The 23012-nt window shown below is 38.6% G+C and overlaps 2 protein-coding genes across 5 annotated transcripts in view; one reads left to right on the top strand and one right to left on the bottom strand.

Moving 5' to 3' along the window:
- Window positions 1-63: 63 nt before the first annotated feature.
- On the bottom strand, window positions 64-16211 carry znf821 (zinc finger protein 821). Of its 3 annotated transcripts, XM_057357928.1 has the most exons (7): window positions 16063-16211; window positions 15790-15894; window positions 11116-11247; window positions 10085-10197; window positions 8562-8660; window positions 7361-7524; window positions 64-7283 (listed from the first exon to the last, which is right to left on the bottom strand). In XM_057357928.1, the coding sequence occupies exons 2-7, from the start codon at window positions 15827-15829 to the stop codon at window positions 6494-6496; spliced, it is 1338 nt and encodes a 445-aa protein (XP_057213911.1). In that variant the 5' UTR covers window positions 15830-15894; window positions 16063-16211; the 3' UTR covers window positions 64-6493. The 3 variants fall into 3 exon arrangements, with proteins under 3 accessions (XP_057213911.1, XP_057214003.1, XP_057213824.1); XM_057358020.1 differs by having other exon boundaries at window positions 15777-16211; XM_057357841.1 differs by having other exon boundaries at window positions 15790-16211.
- A 5147-nt stretch (window positions 16212-21358) lies between these two features.
- The window catches only part of ap1g1 (adaptor related protein complex 1 subunit gamma 1), a 40690-nt gene continuing 39036 nt past the window's right edge, over window positions 21359-23012 (top strand). The window contains exon 1 of one of the 2 annotated variants that reach the window (XM_057336339.1): window positions 21359-21456. The gene's annotated coding sequence lies outside the window, so the exon portion shown is untranslated. Of the gene's footprint in view, window positions 21457-21612; window positions 21907-23012 lie in introns of those variants that run through there. The other variant, XM_057336330.1, reaches the window with a different exon arrangement.

Here is a 23012-nt window from a genome sequence, read left to right as displayed (position 1 = left end):
GACTGTTTGCGTGACCAGAAACTGTGCTTTTCATAGATAAAATAGAGACGGAGAGGCAAACTCTTAGCAGTAAAGTCAGTGTTTATTCCACATACTATTCCTGCGCTTCAATCTGTTAACCCAATAACAGAGCATGGCTTTCTCAACAGGACCAGATCACGACAGTGCTATTCTTATTAAGTTGCATTCATTTGAGCCTTTCTGAGATTGTAAACATCATGAAAATATCTAGGTAGAGTAACAAAAAGGCAAATAATTATTGGGCTCGTATAAATGCATCTAGAACATGTGGTTTACAACATGCAAGTCCCGTTGCCCAGCGGCTTACTGACCTATATGCACAAAACACGTATAAAAGGAAAACGCTTTAGTACATAACATGTCACATGGCAATGCATACCAATGAATATACTATAGTTTAGGAGTAATGCAGAGACTAAATAGGGTTACTAAAAATGTGAAAATATTCTTTTGTATTTCATCTTTAAAATAAACATTGCATCCTGCCTGCAATTCATTCTGGACTGTAGAGAACACGCTTGCAAGCTTTCAGAATACATTTGATGGAATTTGTCATAGAAATGACATTTGTGCACACATTAACATATCATATCAGTCCACATCAATGAAAAATAAGGATGGATCCCATGGCCAGCGTTATGTAGTCGAGGACCGATGGCTTGGCTGTCAAAAATTGCCTGAGGTTTGTGAGTATTCGAGTCCATTTACCATCATATGAAGTGCATAGTCATAATACAAAGTATCAAATGTTCTTGAGTACAGCTCTCAGTTGCATAGTGGCATGTGTAACACCTTTGAGAGTTGAACATTAAATATTTTTACTCAAGACCCCATTATTAATACTTTACAACAGCACATAACATGGGACTTTTGTCCAGTATATGTTTGAAGAGTTTGTTTCCAAAGTTAGACAACTCCGTTTTTAAAAATGTACAAAAATTATTATGTTATCATGTTTAGTTGTATTTTTTAGTTATGATGGCTTAAATAAAAGCCAACCAACTGCAGTTTGATTGATATTAATTGGAATGCACAATAAAAAAACATTATGTTATCTCATTTTGAAATTAAACTTTTCATATATAACATGGTTGCAGGAACTCTCAGCTGTTTAACATTGAGTATTTGAGGTATCTCTAAAGATGCTAAATAAAACCATTGTTTAAACACTGAGATGTGTTAATCACTGTAATGAAGAATTTGAATAATAAATAAAACGTATTGGAATGAAATATAAGTCATACCGTACATACAGAGTCTACCCTGTTCAAGAGGTACTTACAGATATACAGTGGTCCATTATAACATTACAGACCCTCGGCGTACGCCAATATAAAACACTGAGAAAATCATGAAGGTGATGTAACTTAAGATGTGAAAATCTTTTTCCTACCCAAGTTTTATGTGCAGTCTACTATAAGAAAGCTATCTGTTATTTAACTTCCCTGAAGAGTGTGAACACTGGCTCTGTGTTGCTTTAAACAGTACTATTCACTCCAAAAGTTCAGTTCTGGCATTATTTACTCAACTTAGTGTAGTTCCAAGCTCATAAACTGTTATTTTCTGTAGTCAAACTAAAAAAAATTAATAATCAGTAGTGATGAAACAGAGGGGTTTCTAAAATTGCTTGAATGCGAAACAGCATCTCAAAAACGGGGTGCGCTTGGTATGAGATGCTGAAAGAAGAATCTCTGCGATGATGAAAGACATCTTAAGACAGAATATCAAACTTGTACTAAACACTTATTGTGGCCGAAATAATTCAAGAAAAATATTATCGTGATATCCACAGATTAGTCAAATTAACTTCGCATTGAAACTCGCATTGAAAATATGTGTGAAGGGACTCGGGAGGTAAAGAGAGTTTGTAACCATTGTGGCGCTTAAAGTAATAATTCACTCAAAAATGTACCTTCTTTCGTCATTTACTCACCCCTCTTGTCATTTCAAACATCAAAAAGATATTTTGAAAAATGTCGGTTACCGAAAAATGGTGGTACTTATTCACTTCTATTGTATAGACTCAAAACCAATGCAAGTCAATGGGTACTGCTGTTCTTAAAAAAATCTTTACATTCTTCAAAATATCTTCTTTTGTGTTCTGCAGAAGAAAGAAAATCATAAAGGTGTGGAATGACAGGAGGGTGAGTAAATGATGACAGAATGTTCATTTTTGAGTGAACTGTCCCTTTAAGGCAAAATGTTAAACAGGTGCAAAACCAGATAGGCTACTGGCGCTGAATTATTTAGAATTAGGGCTGTCAAATGATTAATCCCATCCAGAATAAAAGTTTGTATTTACATATGTGTTCCTGGACAACAAAACCTTGTGGTCTTATGGGTCAATTTTTCAAAATTGAGATTTTTACATAATCTGAAAGCTGAATAAATAAGATTTCTATAGATATATGAGTTCTATAGATATATGAGAATAGGAGAATATCTGGCTGAGATACAACCGTTTAAAACTCAGGAATCTGAGAGCGCAAAAAAATCAAAATATTGAGAAAATCGCCTTTGAAGTTGTTAATCAGGGGCACTGTGGCAGACCATCAACTCACAAAAATAAAGTTTTTATATATTTAAGGTAGGAAATTTACAAAATATCTTCATGGAACATGATCTTTGCTTAATATCCTAATGATTTTTGACATAAAAGAAAAATCGATAATTTTGACCCACACAATGTATTTTTGTCTTTTACTAAAAATGTTCCCGTGCTACTTAAGACTGGTTTTGTGATCCAGGGTCACATATTATATGTCTGTGTACTGTGCATATTCATTTTGTATTTGTAAACACATACACATACATGTATATATTTAAGAAAAATATAAAAATTTATCATTTATATATATAATTTCAATTATCGTAAATATAAATAAATACATTGAAATATTTCTTATATATACATACATGCATGTTTTTCTGTTTATGAATACAAAATTGATATGCACAGTACATATTGTAAACACAAACTTTTATTCTGTATGCGATTAATCGCGATTAATCATTTGACCGCCCAATCAAATGTGCGGTATTAACATTTTTATATTATGATTAAAGGTATATTGTGGTATTTATTGTGGTACTATATACGGTATATTGTGACACCTCCACTTTGTAAAAAAATATACGATTTTCTCATTATAATAAACATAACAGCATATGAGCTTGGAACATCATGAGGGTGAGTAAAGAATAACAGTTATAACAATAACTGTTATTTTTGGATAAACTATTCCTTTAAATTAAAGTGAAACGAGTTTTATAAATTTGAATGCATCTGCCATTTTCATTCTTTAACACACATATTATCATTGCTCTATATAGGAGGGAATTAATGCTGTATGACTTTCTCCTTATTGTTTCATTGTTTGTGCATTCCTTAAAGGGTTAGTTCACCCAAAAATGCAAATTCACTCTCAGGTTGTTTCAAACCTGTTATATAACTTTGTTCTGATGAACACAGAGAAAGATATTTGGAAGAATGTTTTCACTTCTGGGACATCATTGACTACCATTGATGATCATTGATGATGTCCCAGAAGTGAAAATTGCTAACATTCGTCCAAATATCTTTCTCTGTGTTCATCAGAACAAAGATATTTATACAGGTTTGAAACAACCAGGGTGAGTAAATGATGACAGAATTTGCATTTTTGGGTGAACTATCCCTTTAAACCTTAACATCATTGCACATGTCAGAAACAGCACTAACATGAAACCAAACCAAATCATAACTGCATATAAATATAAAACCATAGCAAAACTTTCCAGTGACAAAGGCAACATTTTTAACACATTTTAAAACACTTTGTATTGTTGCCGTAAGTATTCCCGGTTCCAGCGCCCAACCGCACTGGTTTAAAGAGGTAACATACACATCATACAGTACAATGACAGCAGCAGATGAGAAGACTGGTTGGTTAGTTGAGACACAATGGAGTCGTGTAACATCCATACTCACGTCTCGGCTCAGCTGAAGAGATTTAAAAGTGGAAAAATGTACAAAAGGAAAGAAACAGGCCAATGTGACCATTAAAGGTGAGGCAGTGTGTCCTGATCTTAAAGATGATTTATGAAAAAGAGGAGTTCTTATGTTTCATGTTCTCAGGCCATGAAGATACTGGTGATCCTCACCATCCCTGAGTGCCCGTGTGTGAAGTAGAAAGCCTTTGGGAGGATAGAGAAGCGTGTCTGAATGTGCTTTGAAACAAAGGAACGTCTTCTTTTGAAAAGGGCAATGTCTCCCCTAAAGGCCCCCAGTGTCATCTTCTCCAAAAGTCGGGTGGTAGTCTACTGGGAAAATCTGCACCAGTGCAGGTTTGGAAAAATGGTTCCGAGAGAGTGCATAGTGACCAAAAACGTGGTGTTAGGGAATGCCGGTCTAAATGCTGGCTAACTAGACATGTGTTCGGACCATTTGGGAAAGTCTTGGCTTTGAAGTGCCATTGCATGAAAATAAAGTGTTACAGAACTTGTAAAGAATATCAATATTGTATGCGTTGGCATAAGGGACATCCAGTCAATGTTTGAGGCCATGCAGAGAGCCCATGGTGAGGTAGTTGGTTCTGTGAATATGAGCTAGCCAGTAGTGCTGTAGTACTCGAGTCCGGTCTCGGACTCGAGACGTTTTTTAATGGTCTCGGACTTGTCTTGGACTCGTTGGTATTTGAACTCGGACTTGTCTCGGACTTGGTCATTGGTCTCGAAAATGTTCTAGTCGGTCTCGTCCGAGTCCAGCGATATATGTTTTATTTTCTCCTTCAAAACAAAACATTGATAGAGCAATATTCTTGTGATCCGAAAACTAATGATCCGAAAACTGTTGCCGACTCTCGACTCTAGAACGAGAGCTGCGCGTGCTATAAGTTCTCTTTTCACACAGCAGTTCAGTTCAGTGTGTGCTGTTGTTGTAACTAAATAACTCCGGTATATTGGTTCAAGTCCGCGGGACTGTCATGCACGCCAATAACTGAATTAATTTGTGGATAATATTAAGTGTTTACGGGAGACGCTAAACGGGAACGATTCAGCTGAACTGGTTCCACCGGTTCAAATGAACGATTCGTCCGCGGCGCGAACCAGCGTCAATCATTCATCAGGCACGATGTCAGCGAGCAGCGGCATAATACAGATTGGTTTTACAAACCATAATAAATGTATCGACAGTGCGCTTAAAAGGAAACTTTTTGCAACAAAACTTTCCCCGAAACATGTGGGACAACATCCAATTTCGTAAGACACTTGCAAAGGCATCACAAAGAGAGGTAAGTTAATGCCATGTTTCAGAGTTAGCATTGCATTTGAGTATTTTAGAAAGTTTGGAAAGTAGGGCTTAAAGATAAGATTGATCGTATTTTTATTGTCATTGTGATGGACATGTTATTTAAGGATGGGCACCGACGTGCTTATAAACGTGCTTATAAACGAGCCGTTGAGCCTCTGCTCTTTCAAGCGGCTCCTCTATCGAACACGCACGGGCAGGCGCGCGCACGCACATGCACAAAAGTGTTCATTGCTGCACAACCTTGCTGTTAGGAGGGCTGATAAAAAAGTTCCTTAAAAAAGTAATAAACAGTTACACTTCGGCTTTGTGACTTTAGTGCTATACCTATATAGTAAAAATAAAATGACCTTATTTTATCTGCTTTTTGATCATTACAAACAATAATGAAAATGATTATCTTAGAATAGAAGATATGCTGTCTCTTGCATCACATAAATTATCAATAGTTAAGTATGTGGTCTTGTAGTCATGATTTTTTTCTGTCTCTGTCTTGACTGTCTCAATTGGACTCGGTCTTGACTTGGACTCGAACCTCTTTGGACTCGGACTTGACTTGGACTCGAACCTCTTTGGACTCGGACTTGACTCGGTCTCGACTAGTCCTGGTCTTGGACTTGTCTTGGACTCGACAATGGTGGACTTGACTACAGCCCTACTAGCCAGTAACCCAATCTCAGGTTTTGGGAGGTGAACGGGAAAACTCCAATTTTTCAGACTGGTGATTTGAATAGAATATGGAGTGTAGATCTCACTCTGAGGTCCATGAGCAACCAGAGGAGCACATCATGGAAACGTCTAACCGCTCTGAAGATAAATGCAAGTGTGAGTCATAAAAATGGAGAAGAGGAATCTCCAAAACATGCCTACAGACATTAAAACATTTTTTGGGAGTCTTTCATGAATGTTTTTGAATTTTATGTTACAAAAATCCATTAAGGTGCAGTCACACTGACTGAAGGTTTGCTGTTGGTTCTTATTAGGTGTTCTTCAGTACATCAAGAGCAAGATCCAGTGAGCTTCACCGCCGTTGTACCACCAACAAATCCTTGGTTTTATGTAGCCAACCCTTTGAAAACGAAATGACTTCACAACGATTTATCGCAAACCGCTTTCAGTGTGAACACCTGACAAGACCATAACAGTTACATCCAAGCTTTAAGAACGCAAATGCAGTGCTCACTATGGAAGTTTCATAAACAACCCATTATCCATATTGGAAACAGACATGGGGAAGGAAAACTGAAACAGATTCATATCGGCGGTCAGAGCCGCCATTGCTGCCGGGTCATGTTCGATCTGGTTTCTCAACGACGGGTCGATCTTTTCCAGACGTCGCTTGAGCCTCTTAGCCTCCCTTTCGCGTATCAACCGCGTCTGCCTCTTCTCGGGCGTCTCGTTGGCCCTTTTGAGTCGCATGGCCTCCCGGTCACGCTGTAGACGGCGGGCTCGCTGTTCGTCGGTCTCCTGCATCCTCTGCATTCGTTTCGCCTCGCGGTCTCGCAAACGTCGCATCTCGCGCTCATCCGCGGTCTCGCACGCCCGTTTGGTCTTTTTCGCCGTGCGCTCGCGTTCCAATCGCTGTTGCCTCATTTGCACAGGCTCGTTCTTTCTACGGACCGCCCATTTTCGCATGGTGGGCGACTGGGCGTCTACGAGTTGCTGGTAGGCTATGCAGCTGTTGCAGACTAACAGAACACCGGCCGGATACACGGGCATCGGGTTCAGAAGGTCCGGAAGAGGGGGCAGACCCGTGTTGGAGGGGCTGACGGGTGAAAGGCTGCTGTCGGACAGGGAAGGAAGAGGAGGTGCAGATGAGAGGAGGCCGTCTGGGAGTGAGTTCAACGCGGGACCAGGATTGGTGTTGGGGGTAGTCATGGGGCTTCTCAGTAGAGAGTTGGGCAACGAGCAGGCCTCACTGTTGCTATTGATCTCCATACTACTCGTGTTGAGAAACTCCTTCAACTTTTCCCTACAGTTTCAAACAAAAAAAGGTTAGAGCATCAATTCTTTAAAAACATAAATGTATGTTTGGCGTAATGAGCCGACCTGTTGAAGTTGTTGGTGTCCGTGAAGCGGGCGCCACATACTGCACAGTTGGACAGGCGGTCTTCTGAGTGGATGAGAAGATGGCGACCGAGAGAGCCCGGAGAGCTGAGAGCTCGTCCACAAACAGGACAGATGAAACTCTTACTGCCGCCCACCGATGTGTGCTGTTCACATGAAACATAAGAGATTTTATACATCAGTACTTCAAACTGAAAGACAATTCCCACTTCAAATGCTTTATTGTGTTCAGGTTTTGTTTGATGTTCATGTATTTCAAAATTAAACAGGGACATATTGAAGGACTTTTTTCTCAACATTTTTTCATCCTCATAGTGGGATTTATAAAAAAATTGTTTAAATATGTGCACACAGTCTTGACTGTGCATACACACACTTTAAGGATGAAATCTACTAGGGATTGGCCATATCGGTATCGGCCGATACCGATAACAGTAAAAATGACCATTTATCGGCCAATACCGATATGGATAATAAAATTCGGGCCGCTATATTATAGCCGATAAATCATAAATAATTTCCTCTGGTTAACGCTGCTCACAGTTAAAATACAGTACAGTACAGTCTTTCTGTCATGATCATTCACTTACTGCTATTAGCAAAACATTGTTAATGTAGCCTAGGTACAGAATTGGCTATGGAAGAACATCTATAATTTGTTTAGTAAATAAAAATATACCAGAAAGGTTTGAAGGTTAGAGAATCGTTAACTAGAGTAAAGTAGGCTTGGTACATGATTTTCAGGGGAAAGAAGAGAACTAATGGTTACCTTGTGTTCTGCAGTGAATATTTTCAAATAAAAGCAGTTGTCCACTTTTTTGTCTTTTGTTTCAGTCTTAGGGAATTTTATATTAATATTTAGATACTGTATATCGGCCAATATATTGGTCATCGGCTTCCAATGTTTAAGAATTATCGGTTATCATTATTGGCCAAAATTTACATATCGGTGCATCCCTAAAATCTATGCAAAGTTTTATACAGTACATGAGGCCCATTGCCCATGAGTTTACATCTCTGGCTCAGTCATCATTTTAAGACTTGTATATGCCCTTAAAGGGATGATTCACCTAAGAAAATTATGTAATTTAACTAAACATTTACTGTGTTGCCTCAGATTCAAAAATGTAGAAATGACTGTGAATAAAAAAGAAATAGGTTTTGGTATTGTAAGTGTCCTCACCTGGTAGACGTGTGAGATGAGCTGCTCTGGACTACTGAACTCCAGGGGACACAGAGGACAGACATAACTGCTCCCTTGGTCTGTGCCTTCCTCACACTCCTTATAGACACAACAGACCAACAAACAACAGGAAACATTGGACAAGCTCAAAAGTATCAAATCTACAGCCTGAATATAAGAAGGGTTAAGTGACCCAAGTTCATATCATTTTGGAGTAAGAAATGGTTCACATAAAAATTCCATCATTTATTTTGTTGTCTTCATGTCATTTCATACATGTATGACTTTCTTTCTGTTGAACACAAACATTGGATTTTAAACAACGTTACTGGTTGTGATTTTATGTGCACTTACAATTAAAGGAATAGTTCACCCGAAAATGGTCCCCATTGATTTGACCATAGTGATTTTTTTCCTACTATGGAAAGTCAATGGGGGCCATTCTTTGGGTGAACTATTCCTTTAATGTTTTGGTTTTAGTTTTTAGTCTTTTTAGTTTTGAAAAGACATTCATTAATTGGAGGTTTTTTTTACTTTAATGATGCTCCAGGACCTTACATCTGGGATGGCATGCAGGTGAGTCAACTATGAGAGAATGTTCATATTCCTATAAAAAAGATCACGAGTTTTCACTCAATGATCAAGACACAGCGATAAATCACTAGAGGAAATGATTATCAGCCTTAAATTCCAGTCTGTTCCTCATACTGAGCATCTGTATGACCTAAATATAGCACACAAATTGCATGGTCTATTTTTATTGTAGCGTCTTGAAAATAAATAAATAGCAGTAGAATTCTTCCAAAATGTCTTCTTTTGTATTTAGTGGATGTAGTGTTTTTAGGTTAACACAAATCTAGTGTTTGACTCATCACAGGTGACGATTCTGAGGGCTGTAGCCGTGGATGACTGATGCACCAGTGGTGTGCTGTATGGAAGATGTATGAATGCATAAGCTCTCATGACTCACTCCAACTGCCGTGTCAACAGGGTTGCTATAGAGTTATGAGTCCCTTTACAAAAATATCTATCACCTAGTTCTCTGGAGCCTTTAAAGATGACAACAATTGCTGATGAATTAGTAATGCTCTTAGATCATCTTTACAGCCAAAAAAGTTAGAGGATTATAAATAAGATGGAAAATCAGGTGCAGTGCCTTGCAAAAGCTTTAGATTCTTAAGCGTGTACTTGCTTTCTGCAATGTGCTACAAAACTGCCATTTCATTCATCTTTAAGAAGGGTAAAAATCTTAAATTAATGCAGCAGTAGCTTAAACAAAACGATGAATATCCAAATGATAAATTGGAACATTTTCTGACCCGAAACAATGTCTTTCAATAATTGTTGCATCTCTGTGCTTTTCCATCTACCCACAAATCATTAAAATTAGGAAATAGGTCAAGAGCTCAATAATTTTGCAAGACACTGTTCAGTTAAAAAACGAACAATGCCAAGCGTGCAGTGAGAAGGATCTCAAGGTAATCACAAACGGATACTTTCCGCATTAGATCTATGAAACTCGCCTCTTTGACATCCTCCTGCTGTATGCACCACTGGCTGCTTTTATTACTTGTCATGCTGTCATCCGCAGAGCCATTTGAGTCGTCGTCTTTGTCAAAATCACTGTCACCATCGTCTGGAAGATTGAAAAAAAACAACAACTGAAAGCTCCATCAAAGGCCACCTTATTTCTCTGCTTTCAAGTCTTCACACTGCATGGAAGAATCACAGATATCTTCCTACTTTTAACAAATTTATGAGCAATGAACAATAATATGATTTTTTGCATTTAGCAGATGCTAAATGCTTTATCAAAAGTGACTTCCAGCAGTTCAAAAATGAAAATTCTGTTATCATTTCCTTAGCCTCAAGTTGTTCTAAATCGGTGTCATTTTTTTTGTTCTGATGAACACAGAAATAGATATTTGGAAGAATGCTTGTAACCAAACAGTTCTTGGCCACCAATAAGAAGGACCATAGTAGGAAAAATTGAACACAAAAGAAGATATTTTGAAGAATGTAGGAAAGCAAACTTTTGACTACCATTGTCATTTTTCCTACTATAGTAGTCAATGGTGGCCAAGAACTGTTTGGTTACAAGCATTCTTTCAAATCTTTCTCTGTGTTCATCAGAACAAAGAAATGTATACAATTTTGGGAAACAACTCGAGGGTGATTAGTGCAGTGTTGGCTTGCTCACCGGGAGACTGCATTTATTTATTTATTTATTAGATATTATTTATTATAATGATCTTGCTTGGTCTATAAACACCATGCACTGTGCTGTGTTTTACCTTTCTGTGTTTTTCTTATTTGCTCCTGTAAAGCTGCTTTGGAACAATGCACATTGTGAAAAGCGCTATATAAATAAAATTGAAATGAATTGAATTGATTAAATGATTACCGAATTTTTACTTTTGGGTGAACTGTACCTTTAAACGTAATATTTTTAATGCGTGTTTTCCATGGGAAATTGAACCCGTGACCTCAGCACTGTAATAGCAGTTGATCTGCAGTAAATCTGTGTAGTTGTTTTTGAAGCTGGGTAGCTCACCACTTGTGCTGTCTTGCTCTTCAGGATCCTGCGAGTTGTTGCTATGGCATTCGCCATCCACAGTGAAGTCATTTCTAGCATCCATTTCAAAAGCGTGCTGAGGGCCAGAGAACCCAGTTGTGGGAAAAGACCCTGCAAGTAAAACAACAGTGTCTGAGAATGTGTACTTACAATTTTACATTAAACACTTTTTGAAAAGAGATTAAAAATGTTACATTTTGCAATCTGAGGACAATGTAAGTCACGCTTGCTGCGTTCAACCCTTAACCCTATTTGAGTAGAATTGATAGTCGTAGTGATGTAATAGTGTTGTTTGTCCAGCTTTAGTGATCACTTTTGACAGGCAACATATATTGAGATATTTCTATTTATGCAAAAAAGCAAAGCGTTTTAGATCATGTTAGACAAACTAAGGGAATACAGCTTGATATGGGGTATGAGGTTGACATGGTTGTTACCAAAAACAACTACAAAACAAAATAATTCCTGGACAATGTTTGAGTGTGAATTCTTGAAGCCCACATCAAGAAGCCATCCTCACAATAATTTAGACTTAAAGGAACAGTTCTACAAAAAAATACAATTTATTATCTCACTCAACATAATTTTTGTTTACATTTACCAATTTTACAAACGCTTTTATCCAAATTGACTAGAATATACAACTGTGGGAAAATAATTGAAAAAGTTAGACCATTTTCTGTTTTTCTGAATTGAACTATTTATAGGTATGTGTTTAAGTTTTTATTCTGTGAACTACTCACAATACTTCTCCTAAGTTTTAAATAAAAATATTGTTTCTATTTGCATTTATTTGCAGAAACTGAAAACTGGAGAAACAGGTCAAATTAACAGAAACGTTTTTTCAGACCACAAATACTGCAAACAAAACAAGTTCAGATTCACTTTTAAGTAATACAACAGTAATGTTTGTACATGTATTTAGGAAAAGCACAAAAAATGTGATAACCTCGATTTTTCACAGTTTTCATGTGTCTTGTCATGCATTCAGTCTTTCGCATTGCTGTTGGATGACTTTGTGTCACTGCCGAGTTTTGACACAGGACCGGAATGGCCACAATACATCTAGAAACGCTGATTAAAATAAAAATTTGGAACGGTCTCTTCATTTTTTCCGCGGCTGTACATTTCATCAGTATGTGTTCCTTGAGAATCAAACCCACAACGTTGTGTTGCTGATGAGAGGGTAAGTAAACAATGAAAATTATTTTTTTTAATGGATTTCACACACAAAAAAAACATTCTTATTTATGCAACATCATACGCTACAAACATGCATCCATGCATACTCCACCTCACACCAACCCCCCACATTACACCGCAAGGTTTCCCAGAGGAAACCGCCTGCCTCCTTGTTGTCCGTGCTGCTAATGTGAGAATCTTCTCCTCTACAAACCCTCCCTACACCCACACAGATCTGCTCTTCACTCTGTCCTCCCTCTCAGCATGCATCCCATTACTCCATTCCTGCCATCCACCAAACACTTTCTGCAAAGCTTATAATGTCCTATAACTGTCGTGAGTAACACTCATGTCAATCACTTTCTGAAGCACACGTGAGAGGTGCTTGCCATTACACTGCTATGGATGCTTTGTGAGGTTGCCAAGGTGTTGCTCTGTGGTTGCTAGGGTGTTGCCAGGTGGTTGCTTACTAGAGAGCTCCAAGATATTCTGGTCCCTAGATAGGACCAGATAACATAGTAAAATACTAATTATAAGTCAATTGATGCACTGTTATCCTTAATTATTTCTGTATTTACACATTTCCTGTGGATCGAACCCACAACTACGACAGCACATTGAGGTACAGGAGCACTAATAATAGCATATAATGTTGTAATAATAACATTGACGCTTGCCTTAGCTCAAGAAAAGCAATACATGACGTTGTGAAACAATAACCGCCAAAGGTCAAACTGGATTAGAACTGGGTTTTGATCACGTCATGTAGTTTTGATGCTTCAATCCCTTTTTGAGCTCAGACCTTTTAGGAATGCCTGCACCACATGGTGTTTACCCTTCGGAAAAAGCCATGGGATCAAATATTTTACCTCTAGTCACCAATGGTTGTCAAGAGGGAATCAAGAGTTGGACTTTCACAGCATACTCTGGACAGTCTCAAATTGAGGTCCGAAACGTGTTTGGATTCATCTACAAACGCAGAAGAGTTGAATGAGGAAAGAGGGAACAGCTAGCTCTATAGCAGTCAGTTTGTGATTGATGGAAGAGAGTTCCCCATCCCCCATTGCCGGTTCTGTCTGTACATCTGTCTCTCTCCACCCTCCCTCCATCTTCTCCTGTCTATCCACCCTCACCCCCCCTCGTCTGTGCCACTGTGATGTTATCTCTGAGTCCGTGTGTCTGTAGGCAGGAGGTGACGCAGTGTCTGTCTGAATCCAGACAAAGAGACAAACTCATCAGCCAACAGACATGAGAGAAAGGGTAAAGTCGGTTGGAGGGGGGTGGGAACACAACAGACAAAACTTAACTCGAATAGCAAACAATGAAAGTGCTCCTGAAATCGAGCCATCCTTCTACCGCAACCTTTACAATCCCCAGCCAAGCCTCTGTAAAAGAATGCTGAAATGGAGAGAACGTAAAAACAGCAACGATGGAGAGGACTAGGCTTCACCCAACCCACCTCAGTGCCTTGTTTGTTTTCTTGGGCTGGTGGAATAATCAAATCAGATAAAGCCAGACTCGCCTTTCAGGTCTCACTTTGAGAAAAGGAGTACTCCAGGCATGATGGGGGAACAAGATCAAGATATACTTTCCCACCGAGTAACTGGAAAAGCCCTTTTACCCAAAGAACAATACTGTACAATGATAAACTAAACCAAAATGATGAACAATTTGACCCGTTTCAACAAAATAAAAGGTGTAAGGAAGTAACTTCAACAGTAACATTCCAGCTGTTGAACTGATGGGACCATAAAGTCATACATCACTCATGTATGCGTTTGCAATAGCAACAACAACAAAAAAAACTTTCCTGTAAAGAATTTTCTAGTCTTCCGTCAGGTAACACCAATATTATAATAAAAAAAAGAGAAATATTACAGTAACACAAAGAAAGTTTATTTTATCTTTATAATTCAATAGTAGCTGCTGTTGACAATATAAACAACTGGCCACAACCACAGGATCCTCAGACCTTCAGTAAATTTCAATGACATGTCCAATCCGTTGTGATGACCGGATAATTGATTTAAACATCATCTAGAGCACAAAAGGAGTATTTTCAAGCCCATTAAATGTAATATTTCAGAACGAAGAATAATAAAAAAAAATGCCAAAACAGGCCTGGAAATCACAATTTCAAAAGGGTTCAGATATTTCCATAAATTGTAAGAAGCCCATTTGGAGAGACAGCGTATAAAAACAGCCCATTTTACTAAAATTGTTTACAATACTTTGACATTGCTTGTGTTTCCCATAAGAGAGTGCATTATGCGGTTAAATGCCATTATTGTATGATTCGTAGGTCTGTCGCGATTCCTAAATTCAATCAAGATTTTCTATTTAATTCTCGATTACAATTTCCAAGTATTCTGCAAATAGCAGAGGCATGGCAGTGCACAGACAAGTGTTTTTACCACCTAAATGTCTATTAGGGGTCAAGTTAATGGAAAGTAGAGGAATTCTGTGTTCTAACTACATTAAATGTATAAAATTGGTTATTGAAACATTTTTGTTTGCAGTTTCACATATACTGTGTGATATTATGTAATAAAGTACTATGACATTCTCATTTTTTGTCTGTGATGTTAATGTTGTCTTGGTCTATTTTTAACGTCTACCCTGATTACTCGATCATTAAAATATTACTCACTTATTGGAATATTCACTCAATTATAATTTGTACTATTCACCTGTAGTCAATAATGACAGGCTTGAGCTTTAAATAAAAGTATTTTACAAATGTTGAAGAGAGGGAGCCAACACAGATATTGTTGGCGAACACAAGACAGCTGGTTCATCTTTAACAAAAACACACAAGTTCACATTTCTGGTGTTGCTGACCATGATCATAAACTCCATGTTGTCATGGGGATATTAAAACTTCTTGACACACTAATTCACTTCATTTCTCTATATATTTCTATACAGATATGGTCAGTGATATATTGGGGATAACATCCCACAATACACATGCATTTCCCTGAAAATAATCCAGTTAAAATAAAGGCAGGCCTACGCTATTTTCAGTGAGACTATTTAATGCAAACCATATAGTATTACATGCAATATTATAAATAAATGCTATGCCAGGTTTAATAGAGATTCCTTCTGTATACATGGGCTTTCCAGGAAAGTGCTCTGGAATCAGTTCATAAACGTTAATCACATCAACAGAAATATAACAAAAACACATCTTCTTCAGGGCTTCATGGGTGTATCGGGTTTTGTGCATCATCACGCATATTTCATGGGTTTGTCATAAACTGAAGATCTACATGGAGCTTTAAATGAGATAACGTGGATAGTTTGTGAAAGCCTGGCCTTTGGCTGTTCCATCCATCGTGCAGTAAAATGCGGATGTAACACTTCATCCACAACACAAACACCACAATGTTAACATTTAAGTCTAGTAAATGGCTATTTAACGAGAACTAATGAATTAAAAGTGTTTACAATACCTGAGATACCTACAATTCACTTTGAAAGGGTTGGTCTGTTTTCGTCTTGACATATTAAACCCCACTCCCGAATGAAAAGAGTCGAATCTCTTCCACGATCCGACTGATGTGAAGATGCCTTTAATCCGGAGAAAAAAAGAATAAAAGCCTCTTCGGAGAAATGTGCAATTCCGTAACCAAAAATGCTGTAAACGCGCAAAGCTGAAGGAGCTGAAAGACGGCTACATTGGCCAGTGCAATTGTGATAATTAGACTCATAATTTAAGAACAGAGTAATATTGCGTACACGGACATCTTGGGTTCAGTCGGCGATGAAATCGCGTTCATGATGATAGATGTGTGTTTCGAAACATGTGAATCGAAGTAGGATGTGCGGAGTTGATGTGAAAGCCTGCGACAGTAGCCGGACACTGCAGAGACGCTGCCGACATTCATTTCAAGCGATGTATTGAAGTGAAAAGAAAGACTGTTTTCCTAATATGTGAAACAGTGTTATGCCTGCAGGGGGCGCTCGGCGGCTCAAACACCGATTTACCCATTATAAAACAGCGGAATCTCAATGATGTTTTTCGTTTCTTTCGGGTCATTTGACCTCATAAGAACATTTTTCCTTGACACGAATGATTAGTACTTCACATGTACATAAACTATCGCAGAATAACTCTTCTCATTTCTATACTTCTTCCGCTCTTCATTTACATTTACATTTAGTCATTTAGCAGAGGCTTTTATCCAAAGCGACATTAGGCTAAAATACACTACAAGACTTTTGCTCAGATTTTCAGTCTGGACTTGTTGCAGAAAGTCTGTGCCAATCTACAGATTTGATCAGTTAGTGTGTTTCTATCTGAAACTTTCAAAAAGTCTGCAAATGTATGATGTCTAGTTTTAAAAAAATCTGTTCAGATTTTAAACGTTTTGTAGTGTATTCCAGCCATTACAGAGAGTTCATGGAGCAATAAGCGATATGTCATACATGAGCAATAATACAATAGGTGCTAATACAAAGTTACTAGTTTCAACAAAAGCTAGACCACTACCTGTTGAGAGAAAGAGAGAGGGTTAGTGTATTTTTATTTTTTTCCCCTCATTTTTCTGTCAAGTATTCACAGAAGAGATGGGTTTTAAGTAGTTTTTTGAATGTTGTGAGAGATGTGGTTGACCGGACTGAGTTAGGAAGAATGTTCCACCAGGAAGGAGTTTTTTGCGATTTACTGCCCTTATGAGAAGGCAATACAAGACGCTGCTGGTTTGCTGAACGCAGGGTTCTTGATGGGGTGTAGGAGGGTGTGAAATGCCGGTGCAGATCCAGTGATAGTCCTGTAGGCAAGTATTAGTGACTTCAATCTGATACGGGCTTCAACCGGTAGCTAGTGGAGAGAGATGAAAAGGGGTGTCACTTGAGCCCTTTTGGGCTGTTGGAAGACTAGGCGTGCTGCTGCGTTCTGAACCAGCTGGAGCGGTTTGATAGCCTTTGCAGGAAGACCAACAAGGAGAGCATTGCAGTAGTCCAACCTTGAGATTACCAGGGCCTGGACAAGGAGTTGTGCCGCATGCTCAGTGAGATAGGGTCTAACCTTTCTAATGTTGAATAAGGCATATCGGCATGACCGCTGTTCATCAAATATGACTCCGAGGTTCCTGGCTGTTTTGGAAGGAGTGATTGTGGTATTTCCAAGTTGGATGGTGAGATCGTGTTGCACCGTGGGGTGTGCCGGAAACACGAGTAGTTCTGTCTTGGCAATGTTCAGCTGGAGGTGATGCTCTTTCATCCAAGCTGAGATGTCTTCTAGGCAGGCTGTAATGCGAGCTGCTACAGTGGTATCGTCTGGGTGAAACGAGATGTAGATCTGGGTGTCTTCAGCATAACGCTGATACGAAAAGCCGTGTGCCTGTATGATGGGTCCCAAGGATGTCGTGTAGATGGAAAAAAAGCAGCGGTCCAAGCACCGATCCCTGAGGGACCCCAGTGATCATGTGGTGAGCAGTGGACAGCGAGCCCCTCCATGACACCCTGAAGGATCTGCTGGAGAGGTAGGATTTGAACCAGCGGAGAGGAGTGCCAGAGATGCTTAGAGATGACAGGGTTGCTAGCAGAATCTGGTGATTGACAGTGTCGAAAGCTGCAGAATCAGGACCGAGGATTTAGATTCCGCCTTGGCTAGCCGCAGTGCTTCTGTGACTGATAGCAGAGCAGTCTCAGTGGAGTTGTTTGTTTCGAAGCCAGACTGCTTGTCATCCAGCAGTTTATTCTGGGATAGGTAGGAAGACACCTGGTTGAAAACTGCCCTTTCAAGTGTTTTTGCAAAATAAATGGGAGGAGAGAGACAGGTCTTTAACTGTCGGTAGTAGAGGGGTCCAATGTGGGTTTCTTAAGTAGGGGCGTGACCTGGGCCTGTTTGAATGTGGATGGAAAAGTGCCGGTGGTGTAGGTGTAGTGCATGTAGGAAGGAGCATGTTGAAAGTGATGAAGAAGTGGTCAGAAATGTGAAGAGGTGTGACTTTAATGTTATCTGTGGGGAAGTTATGGGTGTAGATGAGATCAAGCTGACTTCCTGATCTGTGAGTACCGGCTCGTGAGGTCGAACGAGGCGGTGAGGGTGTGAAAGTCAGAGGCATACTATTCTTCATGTTAACTTATGATGTGCACTTGTACAGCAATATAACCATAGAAACTCTTAAATACCTGAAATAAAAACATTACGATCTGTGAAAAAATAATTATAAATACAAAATATGTGGCCTACGATGTTTTAGCATACAAAGGTTTTTAAACCTAATGTACGCTGTCGCTGTGTATTTAAACTCATCCTAACCATATTATATTTAATTTAGATGTAACAATAATAATAATGATAATAATTGATTATTTTCTAGATATTGTCAGTAATACACCCATTGATACCTATTTAGTAAATGAATAACAAATGAATAACGCGAAAGGTTTGAAAACATTCATCGGATCATCACTAGCTTGTGAATGCCACTACAGCAGGGTTTTGGCCAGAAGGGATACAGCTACCTCCACTGGGCATGCGCACTTCAATATCGCATAATTTTTGTCACGCTGACAACAGTTAATTACTATTTTTTATTATTGTAAGGTTAGGTTTAGGGTTGGGGTAGGTAGGCATTAGCTACTGTAATTTATTTTATGGCGAGATTGTGCATCCCTTCCGGCCGTAGCTGGATCCCTTCTAGCAACAACCCCATACAGCATATCACCTGACCACCTGACCTATAAATGATATCTTCCTGTATGATATGCACCCGCCCCGCCCCCTTTTGTACACATCTCTTGTTAAGTATCCTACCATGTATTTTATCTCGATTTATACACGGCTCGTTGGAATGCTTGGTTCTGATTGGCCAGTCTTGACATTTGCAGGTTCGTTATTCCCAGATAACAACCTGTCAAAACTAATAACACACGGTAACCCGGATGCAGCAAATCATTTTGACAGACAAATTAAATATAAATATGTCTTTTAATAACATTTAATTTGTCAAAATGATTTTCTGCCTCCAGGTTACCGTGTGTTATTAGTTTTTAGAGGTTGTTATCTGGGAATAACGAACCTGCAAATGTCGCGGCTGACCAATCAGAATCAAGCATTCCAACGAGCCGTGTAATAAAAAATAATAATGATTTTATTAATTTTATGTAGGCTACACATCTGTCTGGTTGGTAGTTGTTTAGTTTTTTCAAATTGTATAGATGCACGTGTCTTCCTTTTTATCCTAGGTCAGACAAGGTAGATGGACTGGATTGAACTTCATTGATCACCATGAGAGCATCAGACTCAAGATTATTTTTAGACATAACTATGCATCTCCTAATTCACCCCAGTTCAATAGTAATATAAAAGATAGGTTGACCTACAACAGAAGCAAAACAATACATGAATTGCTATGACATTTGACATACTGTATTTAAAATAGCAAAAGCAATTCTTGTATTTCTTGTTTTTTTTTGTTAGTATAGATAGATATTGCAGAGGTGTGCTTTTAGGCTTCATAGAACAGTTAATAATCGAACAACTGAAACAATGAGGACAATGACTGGGTGTTAAGGGTTTGGCACTCTATCCACCCCTGTGGTGCAGTGCAGTTTTAAACTAAAATGTAAAATATTAATAGTGCTAGACACCAGTGGCACCTTGTGAGCATTTACCAAGCAAAGATGTTAAAACTATCTAATAAAAAGTGTGACAATATGCTCACTAGATGGCATCCATTGTCACCATTTGTTTGACCCAGCTACACAAAGGCTTCTAACAAAGTGACCTACTATGATGACGAACTTCTATAAGATAAAAACTAATAATAATATTATTAATAGTAATATTGTGGATAAATAAAATCTGTCTGTAAGAACTATTGTTCTTTTTATTATGTAATTATACTCCAACAATGTGAACGAACCTTTATTTCAAACAGCCTAAGAATGTGTTTTGATTATCTTTTTGTTACACTGTGGTATCAAATCTTGGTTTCTAAATCTTGATGCATTCTAGAGGGACAATCATTTACATAATTTATCAATTACATCTAGATTGGAATCATTAACACACCTTTTGGAAACCCAGTAGCCAAACGTCACCACAAAATACTCCTCAGGTCGATATAACGACCTCCGACTTACAAACGAGAACCAGTTGAGTGACTCCCAAAGGAAGTGCCACAATATGACACGCTGACGTCATCACTGACTGCCACGAGGTGAGGTGCAGAGACCGCATCACAGCTCTCTGGGCAAGTCATCCGCCAAACTGACACGTAGCTCAGCAATGAAATAAAAGTATATCCGCTACAGAGCTCCGCTGGCAAAATATTGTAACCAGCTTCTTATTTGTTTACATTATATACGAAGCAAGAATGTGCACTGTATTGTGTGTTTTCATGTGAACACACCTTGGGTTTTAAGTCGGGTGGCTACTTATTCTGTTTACTAAAATCACTTTTTACATCACGTTGAATTCCTGAAATTCATTAATCACATATTTCTTACGTTGTATTCTTTTTTTTTTTTTAACGCAAAAACACATTGGCCATACTCAAAAGCTCAGCATCATTTTACCAGAGCTGGCCAGGTTTCACCTGCAGACATGCTCTAACGGATGATGCCTGAAAAGTTATAACTATTTGTGAAAATGTTTAAAAACACCATGATTTCGCTTCTAAATGGAACCTAAGACTTTTTTGTATTTTTTTTAGATATGATTTAAATATGCTTTATAACTTTGCTCTGTACCAAACAATAATAAGAGATCAATCAAAACATCTCATGTTGAAAGGAATTTGAAAGGTAACTTTCAGGATCCAGTTTTGAGACCAAACTTTATTTACTTATTTTGTTTGTAATTTTTGTGTTGTTTACTACATGTACTTGTTCGTACTCTATTTAAACGTGGTCGTTTTTATTTTAAGTTTTGTGTTGTATTATGCTGACTTTTTGCGAAATAAATGACTGCAGAAGTTGTAAATCTTCTGAAAATCGAATAAAACATTCTCACATCCGCATTTCTTACACCTTGAAGTTGTGAGCGTCAGTATAGTGTAACCTTCCGCCTGCGGTAGAAGTGCTGAGGCTAGTACCGCCGCCATTTTGAATGTGTGCTCCGTTCCTCCTTCCGTCGATTGAGAAGATTTCACTTGTTTTCTGGTATCATAACGGCTGGTGAGTGAGACTTTATTGTAACCATAAACATAAAGACTTTATTCGTCAGTAGTGGGCTTGGAGCTGTCAAGTTGCCGTGTTTTGTGAGGTTGACTTTAGGCTGCATAGGAAGTGGAGCTCACTGACTGAAGCAGCTCGCGCGTGCACCGGGACGCTGTCACAAGCTCGAGCGCTAAACGGGCGCCGCTTGCTCTGTAGCGCGTCAAACTCTTCCTCGCACTGTATTTCCAAGAGCGATAGGACGCTACCGGGTGTGTCCGCTGTGAAATACTAGTTATATCCTCATTTCTGAACGTATCGGCTGGTATACCGTACGCTGTGAGCCGTTTATGTTTTCTCATTTAATCCTCCGTCAGATCGACGCTCCGTTTGAGGCCTGACTGGATTTCAGTCATTTAGCAACGGATACACGCAGCACTACATTCACCGTAATTTCTGGTTCGAATAAAGGTAATTTAAGCAAGTGAAAGTGCCTAGTAACGAGTTAAAAGTGCTAAAATGTTTTCATTTTTATCAAAGGCCGATGTAACGTTAGCTTTACATCACTGTTTTTCCTGTAGCCTAACAGCGATATTGGGTTGTAGCGCAAGGGATGGGGCCAGAATATTAAAAACATTGTAGCGGCATATTTCAATGTTAAAAATAAATCAGTCGGAGAGTTAAATAGACAAATGTAAGGTAGTAGTTAGGAGTCAAGAATGTAAGGTGTACGAAGTGTCACTTGCTGTGTTTTGAGGCTGGTTTAGTCACCTGACTTTTGTGCTCCTTTCAAGTTTATACCATCTCCAACATCGTCTATTCATCATGTCTTTTCAGCTGGCTGATTTGTAATGTAAATGTGAATGGTGTTGGTATCTTAACCTAGTGATCGTGGAGTAAGGTTACAGAAATAAAGGAAGTGACAGTGTGTTAGCATGTACCAAGTCAGTACTCCCAACCCCTGCTGCAGTTTGCATGGCTCCTGGATCATATTTGCATTCTCTCTTCATGAGTCTAGTTGAGTTTTTTTGTGGTTAAATTCCCACTTTACAAACAAACAAAATACATGTGTCTTGTAACTGAGCTGACATGATGATATATTTGTGGAGCTGACAAGTTGCATTTTATTTGGAAAAATATGAACATACTATCTCTCTCCTAAACTGATCAATGTGTCTCTGCCACTTCTCAATGAAACTTGGTTTCCAAGTCACCCCCTTTATGGGGGTTGTCATTTTTTGGCATTTCATTGGTTGCTAAGAGCAGCTTCATTGTGACCAACGCTGACTCTGGAGGCAGGTGCAAGGTAACACCCAGCTGAGTGTAGATATGGGGATATGATAATATTTTGCCTTGTATGCTTGTATTTGCTCTTGGGATTACAATAGTATTAGGAAAAATATTTTTTTAAAGGTAGTTGATAATACATATTTATATTATTGTAATGTTTGTATGATTAGGATACATAGTTACATGTTTGATGTTTCTTTCCCTGTTTAGGACATATGCTTAAAAATGGTTCTACCTGCTACTGTACTATATTATTTTTTTATGGGCTGTAGTAAGTTTTTCATGTT

Source organism: Triplophysa rosa, linkage group LG1 (genome assembly GCF_024868665.1).
Source record: "Triplophysa rosa linkage group LG1, Trosa_1v2, whole genome shotgun sequence".
Taxonomy (NCBI): domain Eukaryota; kingdom Metazoa; phylum Chordata; class Actinopteri; order Cypriniformes; family Nemacheilidae; genus Triplophysa; species Triplophysa rosa.
Note: the sequence above shows the minus strand (reverse complement) of the source record. Positions and strands in the feature narration are given on the sequence as shown.